Below are 11,243 nucleotides of genomic sequence, written 5' to 3' on the forward strand. Positions count from 1 at the left end.
TGGAGGTAAGTGAGATCTCATTTTCTTCCTCAGTGATTGTACAAAATCTGCTTTTCCCTTCCGCCCTGTTTTGAATAATTCATTTATCAGGGCTGTATGCTTCGTTTTTGAAAGGGCAAGGGCACCAAGGCATTTTCTCTTTGGCAAAGGGCACCCTATGAGGAAATTGTAAATTTTTACTGGAGCATTTCAAGGGCACCAAGGCAATGGCAAGGGGCAACGGAGGCAATCGCCTCCGTTGCCTCCGTGAAGTATCAGGCCTGATTTATGTATACTGTGTCGGCTATAGAGGAACGTCCTCTATTGACTGTCTTTCTTTTAGGCAATCAGTTGGGCTCTAACTGGTTTTACAATGTACTTTTCCTTTCGTCATCGATGTAATTTTATATTTTGTTTGCGCTTGTAGTTTACGCACCCAATGCTTGGCACCTTATGAACTGTCTCCCGCATGTCAAATTCATTCTGCACAGTCGCTAGAAGTTTTTCAAGAAACATCTTAAAACTTTCCAATTCAAATTTTCAATTACAGCGTTTTTAATTTTTTGCCTTGCCTAATGAACTATTTGCTTATAAAGCGCTGCACTACCAAGCGTAAGATTGCTTTATAAGTACCAAAGTACAATGTACCTGTTTAGTGAACAGTTTTCTATGTACATGTACACGTACACCGTACTTGTATGCCATTCAACAATTGTTGCACGCTGTGACGGGGTCCACGGCGTTTTGTACACCCGAGGGGAAAAATGGAACCAATATTCATTGTTTAATAAGCAGACGAACAAGAAACGATTCCCTCAAACCCGCGGTTGTTTCGTACACAGCGCTGGAAATCGACCAACGCTGGGAACGATCAAGGTGATGTACACCGGTGTGTATCACTTTTCATGTTACCCGGCCCATCGAGCCATGTAACATGCATTTTTGTTGCGCGTCACATGATTGGTTCTCGACCAATCAAACTTCACAGTTTGTTACTGAGGTATAACAAGTACATTTGTAGCATGGCAAAAATGCCTCACAAAATGTCCAGTTGCTACTCAAAAAAATCCTCATTTGCAAGTTAATTATTTAAATTAGCATTCAGTTCAGTGTGCACACAAACAATGACTAATCTATATAATACATTTTCTCTCGGCAAATTTGCTAAGATGATGTTACTCCCTGCTGATAAACATTATTCCTTGCCCGAGAAATGATACATTTAACTGTACAATAATATGTTCACAGAATTCATCCCTCCTTTCTAGTTAGTAAAGTGTACTAACATTTAAGTGGTCACAAGCAGTGTGCAAATAACAGGATGTTTGAGTGAGGTCACCCTAAATACATACGTAGGTATTTGTTCCTATTTTTAAAACTCAACCTTTGTTTCTTTCCTCTCTATTGGCAAACGTATTTAGGGTACTATACACGTAGGCCTTGTCCATTGACCGAGGGCCACAGGGCATACACTTCCTGCCATTCCTGCTGGCATGATTTGTATACAGCCCAATGGCAAATCGAGAAAAAATTAAAACCTCATGGAAATTGCACTGTCTAATTTTTATCAACTTTTGGTACGAAGAAAGGGGCACGTATCTCAAAACTACATTTAGTAAAGTTCAGGTGTTATTCTAAGCAATAATAATATTTAGGGCCTATTATGTGATTTATATAGCGCCTAACATAAAGTTATCTCTAAGCGCTTTACTGATAACTCAACTAAATGTAAATAAGCTAAATTAACTCAAATATGAATTTTTATTGAAATCATGACACAGAATCATGAGAATGTCAAATTTCCCATATAAAACTAGTAGTATTGCCTGCTACTGTACTAGAATGGCACTGGACTGTACGTACAAGGTCACTATTTTTTGTAACACAAGTTACCAATCTCGACATTATGTACACACTGTTAATTGTGTCTTGTATTATGATTGTTAATTTAGGTGTGTCATTACACATGTTACATGTATGTGTGTGACTGATCCATGACAAGAAAATATTATTAGAACTTGCACGTATTGATTTTTTAATCCGTTTGTTTGGTGTTGTTTTAATTTTGTACAAGCACGTCGCCTTTAAGCTAATGGATTTAAAGCACTATATTATAAATAGCATGATTAACTTTTTACTGTCAATCAGCTGACAAAATTTGAAATAATTTAATTAAAGGCAGTGGACACTATTGGTAATTACTCAAAATAATTATTGCCATAAAACCTTTCTTGGTGACGAGTAATGGGGAGAGGTTGATGGTATAAAACATTGTGAGAAACGGCTCCCTCTGAAGTGCCATAGTTTTCGGGAAAGGAGTATTTTCCACGAATTTGATGTCGAGCCCTCAGATTTAGAACTTGAGGTCTCGAAATCAACCATCTAAACGCACACAACTTTGTGTGACAAGGGTTATTTTTCTTTCATTATTATCTCGCAACTTCGATGACTGATTGAGCTCAAATTTTCACAGGTTTGTTATTTTATGCATATGTTGAGATACACCAACTGTGAAGGCTAGTCTTTGACAGTTACCAATAGTGTCCACTGCATTTAAGAAACATTTCAGTTGCTTACTCGACAAATCAAATTAACAATTGAAGTATGCAGGCAAGGAATTTCAAATTTGGCAAGGGCAACTCATATGTAAAACCTCAAAGTCTATGGAAAACTTTACTGAAGGGGCACCAAGGCAAGACCAGGGTCCAATTTCATAGAGCAACTAAGCACGAAAATTTGCTTAGCATGAAATTTCTTCCTTGATAACGACAGGATTACCAACCAAATTTCCATGTGATTTTCCAGGATAAGCAAACAACAGCTGATTACTAGTAACAAGCAATATGCAACAAATAGAAATTTTGTTGGTAATCCTGTTTATATCAAGAAAGAAATTGCATGCTAAGCAAATTTTTGTGCTTAGCAGCCCTATGAAATTGGGCCCAGGGCAACTGATGACATGGCTTAGACAAGTGTTGATACCAAAGTGTAAACATTCTTCGAAAAAAGTAGTACGGTTAAAATCAAAATCTGTCATATTACTATTAGGCCTATGTACAATAGCTGTAACGTCACCCAACTGTGACTTTCAATTACATAGTTGGGAAGGAATTCAATCTGGCAACTGAGACACACATTGTTTACTTGTACTGTGTATGGAACTCAGGAAGCCAAACTTGTATTTAACTTATATTGTCAAGCAAGATACATACAATCAGCCATTGGGAATTTCTAACACCCACTCAATGAGTCACCGTGATGATTAATTTCACGTAATTTAATGAGTTACATGTACTACTATAAGTAGTACATCAGATTTATGTACATACATTTAATACATTTAATACATGTGTACATGGTGTACAGGTGTGTTGTGTGTACACTGTAATGACTAATGATTCACTTACATGTAATGGTAAATGTTTTATGTTTGACCTCTAAATGTAATTAAAAGCAGCTGGAAATATGGGATTTCTACATTCCTACACAGGAAGTGCGGGTGCAACTATGTTATTGTGGTAAATAAGTTCAGTTTAGTGCACTAGCTTGTATAAGGGGTCTCCTCACCATTCACAACTCGACAAGCTAGCATAAAAAAGGTTGATAAGTGTGATTTGCGAGCCGATACATTAAAACAAATATAAACACTATTGTTTTGTTTGTTTGTTTGTGGGGGAGGTGAGAGATTATATTCACCCAATAAAATCTAGATAAAACCATTTAGAGTGCCCAGATTGGACAGAAGAGCTTTTACAACCACAATAAACACCAAGTAAAAACATTCTGAGGACTAGGCCTGGGCGAATTATTTGAATAACCGGTTCATGGCGAATAGGTTTTCCTATCCGTAACCGCGAATGCCTTTTTTTTCTTAACCGGATATCCGCAATGGGCGCGAATACCTTTTTATAAACCGGATAGTTTTGTAATGACAACCAAGTAAATGGATATTCTTTAATATCCGAATATCCGCGGACGTCGGGCGACAACTGATAGGAATGTTTTGTCTGAATCCTTATGAAACTTCTCTTACGACAGCATAAAACAGCATAAATTAATTATTTAACTATGCTCACCTCCGTGAAGAGTTAAAACACGTAGAGTCAATCACGATCAAAAGAAAAAGCAAATCGCCATCTTTAAATTAGTTCCGGTTATTTTTATGAATGAACCGAGTGACACTGTCTAAAACTAATATCAATCCGCCCATAAGATCTCATTCACAAAAAAAAAGCGCCCTCTAGCGGACATTTTTATTTATTTTATATATATATATATATATATTTTTTTTTTTTCAAGAGCGCGCTCTAGCGGCGAAAAAACTATTCAAATATCCGGTTAATTTCGTATAGTTGGCCAGCGGTATCCGAATACCAAAATTTTACTATTCGCCCAGCACTACTGAGGACCTTGTTTCAATTTAGCGTGCCTCGTTATACATGTACGTCGTATACATTGTACATGTAGGACCAGATGTATGCAATACTCACTGTGTGGTCCAAGAATGCCACACAGTTTAAAAAAAATCCTGGGGTTTCATGCCTGTAGTTCTCTCAGATTCAAATTTTAGGGTGATTCAAAATTTTAGGTTTCTAACAATGTTTTATAAACTAAAAACGAGTTTTTATGGTAACTATTTGTGGACTTTTTACCAAAGGTAGCTTTTAGACCGTATTGAATAACCCTTTTTTTTCTTCTATTAAAAGTTGCCATCTTGTAGGTCAAACCGTATGCGCGTCCAAACACGTACACAAATGAAGCACGCATCACCCAGCATTCTCGGTTTGATTTATTCAGCACATGCACACGCGCACAGACGCCATGTTGTACAGTAGGGCAGATATTTGAATGGTGACGTCGCCTACATGTACGTAGGCCTACACTCCCATCAAATATTTCCACTCATAATATGAGTCATATCAGTCAGCAAAAATGTGATTCCTTCTTGTTACATCAATTACAGCTCGTAAAATTGTCAAAGATAGAAGTCAACCATTGAGTTTTGCATCAAGTTGCTTTTTTGTTCCAATTTCAATTTTCCTACTAAAATGAGCATGTGAAAGTGAAAGACCACTGTTTGTTTTCCAAGCCGGTGAAAACAAACATCGTAACAATTTTATCACAGCAGAGTGTGTGCATGTGTAGACCCAAGGTGCAGTAAACTGGGGCGCGGCTATTCCTTTTTAATACCATTGACATCTGAGCACCCCATACCAGCCGGGTGTAGGTAGGTGTGCTCGTTGTCGACAAATTTACCAAATGTGCGGTACATCATATGGTTCATTTGTAAACCCTCCAGTCTACGAACGTGTCGTAGGGATGATAAATAGAGGAGGGTCACACTCTTTAAAGACTTTAGTTTAGTACCGTAAATGATTACACAACATGAAATGTAACAACTTCAATTCAAGATACATTTTTAAAACAAGACACACCAAGTTCACAGATGTGTAAACAACGATCAGGAACAAATAAATATCTTCATCCAACAGCTTACAGTTAACACATCTCAACCCGGCCCCCCTCTTCCTTGTAATTTTTAGACATTATTTTGGATGAATTAAAATGTTCTCAAGAACAAGTCAAGGGACCATAGTCAATATGAATAGTAATTTTTAGGTTAACCATGTTTCAACATCAAACATGTCAACAGTTTATCTGCATTTGACTATCGTAGCTGTACTGTCAGACTGTAGTGTATCTGATTATAAAATACAAACTACCAAGTCCAACAAAAAGAGAATCGTACGTGAGCGTTTTCTCCCTAATTTCTACCCATTTGTTTGTATTTTGGGCGTCCGACATAACTAATAGATAAGAAGTAAAATGCTCGCTTTTAGATTTGGCCTGCTTCCCAACATAGTTTTTACAGCACAAATGAACAAATTTGACATAAATTGCGACGGTCAGAGCCAAGTTCTGACCGTGAATTGAGGAACCCAACTTACAGTCCAAATGCTTCTTCTTCGGGCCCATCACTTCTGCGGTAGTCGCCTTGCAGACGGACTTCGCCAAGTCGGAGCCGGTTATCGTGTGCTTGGCCGCCGTGACACGGTCCAGAACACTCTGTCCAGACATGCTGAAAGAAATGTGACAAAGTTTCCGACCGTTAACCAAGATTTGGGTGAAGAAACACCGTGTTTACAACTAGAAATCGCCGACGAAACGGGGTTCCGACTCGGCCCACTTTGACCGCAGTTATTCAAAATGGCTGCCTGGAGGCGAGTCGATGAGTGTTGGCGGATCACGTGACTTTGATTATGATAAAACATGTCTAATGTAAAAACTAGTCTAGCCGCAGTTAGGAAACAGTCGTCGTCCTTGATTTACGACGAGCAAGAGGTCATCGAGGGTCCATCGATTTAGGGGTGGGGAGGGGGGTCTGGTGATTAAATCATGGAGGTAGAACTCTACCTCAATGATTAAATAGAATTTACTTTATTTGTAGAAGACGATTGCAATACAATTTATTGAAGTGTAAACAGCGCCCTCTCCCGCTCCCTCCATTTCATTCTTTTTGTATCTTCAGATTATTATGTCCAGTGAGATGGTAGAAAAGATAATAACTACTCTCCCAATCTTTCTATTTCTAATTATATGCCTAGAAAGCCTTTTGTTCTCACACTTCATTTAATTACTCTACCAATTAAACATTTTAAATGGCAGAGTAATTAAATGAAGTGTGGAAATCGACAACAAAACATAGGGTACTTTACAGCCTCTTGACTTGATCCCTTCTGATCCTGAGATGAACACTCGGAGGACCTTACAGTTAATATCACTTAGGGTTGTGCGTTGCTCCCCTTTGTATTAGGGCCTATACACGGCGCCCAGAAAGAAATACAATTCACAAACACATTGGAAAATTGGGTTAGTTTGTACTTGCACGGAAACAAGTCCGACTGAACGTCCATCATAGAAGGGGATGCCGGGAGTTACACAAGATACACTGGTTTCTCTTTTTGCTCGGTGGTTCGGCTTGGTGCCTCTTTAAATGTTAACCATAGGTTAAGAACCCGATTTTCCATTAAAACCAAGTTCTTTTCAAAATGAAAGGCCTGCTGTGATGAATCTCTTCCTTGACGGAATCCAGCTTGAAAGAGTCTTCTTCAAGCTGACGTGCAGCACATTTTCACACGCGCCTAATCTGGCTTGCTGGCCACCATGGAGTGAAAAAAATGTTCGCCCAAAATGGTGGAATGACAGATGCATATTGTGATGGGGAGCGTTCTGCGTCAGAGGGGCAAAAACACCAAAACGGTTGGGTCCTATTTTGCTCATTTTGCTCGGGCGGGCCCACACCCACCCACTGCCACGGTCATAGCCCAAACGCCATCACACTGTGAGCCCCGACAAGCGGTCTCATCAAGGCATAATCATACAACCATAAAGCAGCACCCCCCCCCCTGCAAGAACATTCTGGATCCGCCCTTGGGTTTGGGAATGTAATCACCAGAAAAACAAAAAACTATAACAATAGTGGTATCGTTTTATTACCATCGGGAACTAAACAATGAATTAACAGTAAAACAAAATATTATTGTCCTATATTCCCAAAATGCAAGTAACTGACTATATAGCTACTAGAAAAACAAAACAATTCCTAATTAGCATATTTCATTAAAGAGATTAAAACATTGATTGCTCTGTTTGAATCAATATAGATGCGTGACGCAAGTGTTATTCTTTTCATCTACCGCTGCTGCCGCTATGGTCCACCTTTCTCGTCAGATCGTAATAGGTGATTATGGTAAAAATTAATAACAGCATGCTTTTATCAATAATATGAAGTGGTAGATGTAGATCTACCTTCAATTCTTAAATGTCGTCTCATCTTCATGCATGAATTGCCAAACCAGTATCCACACGGCGATTGTCTGACGTTTGCCAGCAACTCAGTTCATCACTTTCTAGCCGGTCTCATGTACGACATAGGCCAGTGTGTCAAAATGGCCCTCTTATAATTTTTGGGAATTTTGGAACTCGGCTTCAGGCCTCGTCTCAGCCGTTCCACGCTAGATTGACTGAGAAACAATGCATCAAATTGATGATGGTGCCCAAAACAAGCCGGATCGTAGAGGGCCTATAAACATTCAACCACAAGCGGAGTTTGTGGGAATCTTCCCAAATAAGTTTGTTAATCAAGCAGATTTCGAGAGTATTCGGAACTTCGGGCACCCGCAGTACCACCTTCTTGCCATAAAACAGTTTCCATCCAATCATAGCAATTACTGATCGCCACGGGTTACCATTAATCATTCTTTTAAACCACCATCTTAATCGCCGAGATCACCAACAACTTCACTCCACAACCATCTGCATCACCTTTTTCTTTCCCTTCATTAGTGACACAAAACAGTCTCAAGTCAAATCGCCATAAAGGTCTACATCCTTCTTGCAACGCCATCTACGATCATCTATTACACCTTTATCGCCAAAACATTAATATTTAACAGCCAACTACTGACAACTGGACTAGTGACTGCCATGATCATATTTAATCATCCATATAAAATTAATTACCATTCTAATCACCGAACACATCACCACGATTATCAGGAGATCACTACGTCATCACATCATGATCATGCATGCGCTGCGCCGTCACCTTCATTACCACAAAACAGTCTCAAGACAAACGATCGCTGATTACACTCTCCCCCTCGCACTAATCCCTTATATTATTATAACTCACACCACCATCTCAATCACCATGATCACACACCATCACTTCCATCACTACGATCATCAAATCATCTTCACCACCCACCACATAAACATCAAGTGCAGCGTCATAACACTCTGGTGACTTACAACCTCACGTCACATCCTCTTACTTACCTCACCGGTGATTTAGCGTTACCGTTAACTAAATACTGCACCGTCTCCAGTGTAAACTGCATCGCCTGAACACCCGTAGACTTCGCCATCTCAATCTAATTATTTTAATCACCAAACAGCAGTAACCTTCCTTACTTTAATGTTCTTTTTTATGACAATGTACTCCTGATATTTTATTCAGTTTTAATGAGGTCGGTAACATTATTTATCTGGCAACTTAATAATGACCGTTCATTAAAGCAAAGGTTGTGATGACACTCTGTCACTGATAGTTATGTAACCAATGCTTATACGTGACCATTGACAGTGTACAACAATACTCATTATTTATGCCAGAAAATAATCCCCAATCAATACATAATCATATAATTCTTCGCCGCATCAGTAGTGTAGAAGGGAAACCGTTCATCAGTGTACGACGTATGCACTTCATTATTTTCTCCTTTAATTAGCGTACAAACATCAGTATTGGGTTGTGTGTGGTTTTGTTTGATCGAATCCTTGCAGCTTAACATATTCTGCAGCGAAGTATCATTGTATAACGGGAAATACATACATTTTTCAACAATTTTGATGATATCTTTTACAACGGATTTTGAAAAACGGTCCAATGTTTAGCCCTTGTAAGATGACTCTCTTCAGCAGTCCCCGACAACAAAATGTAAGCATTAATTTGCTCACAAGCGTATATGAATATTTTCCCAAGATGGAGTGATTTCATTTTTTTCAAAGGTGATTTCATTTTGTAACACATAGTCCCAAAAGCCAAAAATTAACTTAAAAAGAAAAGGAAAAAAAAGAAAGATTAAATTTCAAAAGGCCGTTTTTGTTTTGTTTTTTAAAATTAACTTTTAGCTATGGGACTTAAAGTTCGTGACATCCTCCCGTGAGTTATGACCGGTCATTGAGAAGTGCGCCCTCTTTTGAAACTTTTACTTGTGCGTGGGACATAAAATACCCGCCCGATGATGTAACTGCTGTAAAGTACCATGAAATATGCCGAGCGTGTTATCCCAAATGTTCTATTTTGACTTTTATCAATCTAACAGTAAACCACACGGGAAACTGACAGGGTGAATTTTAAATGATTTGGGGGGGTTGAACAAAATAACCGATGGCCTACTACCGGTACTGCTTAAGAAGCCGGTGCTCCACCAAGTGCTTTGAGATGCCTGACTTTAGATTCAAGTTTAGGGGTGAAACATTACTCCCATCTCTAAAAAAAAGATCATTCCTAACAATGTTTTATAAACAGCCATCCGGTGCTCGTTACTGAGTTAGTTTTTATGATCATTAACTTTTGAAGTAGCCATTATAGGTGTAGGCTACCCTTCCTTTAGTAGTCATTTTGCTATTAAAATAAAAGGTTACCGGTCGAAATGCCATGTCCCATGCGCCATTGTGACCGTTTTCCTGTTTTTGTTTTGCTTGGTTGGAATTATTTTTGCTTGAGCAGATATTTTAAGCCACAGTTTACCACATATTTTCATACCCTTTATTAAAAATTGATACATTGACAGCCTATTGTCCACCAATAACCACGAATAACCAGAACAAAGTACAAGTGATCTTTCTATCACAAAGAAATGAGCAGCATTAGTGATGTTTAATATACACAACTTTGTTACACTTCTCTTCTGGGTCAATTATCATAAACTTCTGCAAGCACCAAAATGTGCTTAGCTAGCTTATACAAGCCTTTAAATAGGGACCAATTTCATAGAGCTGCTTTTAGGCAAAGAAGCAGCTAAGCACAACAATAATGCTTAGCAGATCAAGGTTACTGTGACCAAAACTACCATGTCACTTGTACGATTTGTGGCTGGTATCCTGCTCATTTCTGATCAGCAGAAATTATTCAGCATTTGGCCTATGTTTTGTTTTAGCAGCTCTATGAAATTGGGAACAGGTTACCAGCCAGAAACTACTATAAAATAGTTTACATTGTTGCCACTGATCTAGTCCCACTGTACTTTTGCTTATGAATGAAACTGGCTAAGCGATATTATTATCTGCTTAAAAATTTTGTAAAATTTGAGCCTAGTTCTCCTTATGTGTGTCATATCAAAAACAGTATAATAAAGACAGTGGACACTATTGGTAATTGTCAAAGACTAGTCTTCACAGTTGGTGTATCTCAACATATGCATAAAATAACAAACCTGTGAAAATTTGAGCTCAATCGCCCGTAGTTGCGAGATAATAATGAAAGAAAAAACACCCTTGTCACACGAAGTTGTGTGCTTTCTGATGCTTGATTTCCAGACCTAAAATTCTAAACTTGAGGTCTCGAAATCAAATTCGATGAAAATTACTTCTTTCTCGAAAACTACGTCACTTCAGATGGAGCCGTTTCTTAAATTGTTGTATACTATCAAACTCTCCCCATTACTCGTAATCAAGAAAGGTTTGATGATGATAAT

The 11,243-nt window shown here is 38.5% G+C and overlaps 1 protein-coding gene across 15 annotated transcripts in view; it reads right to left on the minus strand.

Annotated features, from left to right (window-relative positions):
* LOC117296440 (phosphatidylinositol-binding clathrin assembly protein LAP-like) overlaps nt 1-6,218 on the minus strand; it is a 52,716-nt gene extending 46,498 nt beyond the window's left edge. For 9 of the 15 annotated variants that reach the window (XM_033779366.1, XM_033779370.1, XM_033779373.1 and 6 more), the window contains exon 1: nt 5,928-6,218. In XM_033779366.1, the coding sequence (XP_033635257.1) occupies nt 5,928-6,057 (130 nt within the window). In that variant the 5' untranslated portion in view covers nt 6,058-6,218. The remainder of the gene's footprint in view (nt 1-5,927) is intronic. The other 6 variants (XM_033779380.1, XM_033779379.1, XM_033779376.1 and 3 more) reach the window with 2 other exon arrangements.
* Between the last annotated feature and the right edge of the window lie 5,025 nt (nt 6,219-11,243).

The sequence above is a fragment of the Asterias rubens genome, chromosome 11, assembly GCF_902459465.1.
Source record: "Asterias rubens chromosome 11, eAstRub1.3, whole genome shotgun sequence".
Lineage (NCBI taxonomy): Eukaryota > Metazoa > Echinodermata > Asteroidea > Forcipulatida > Asteriidae > Asterias > Asterias rubens.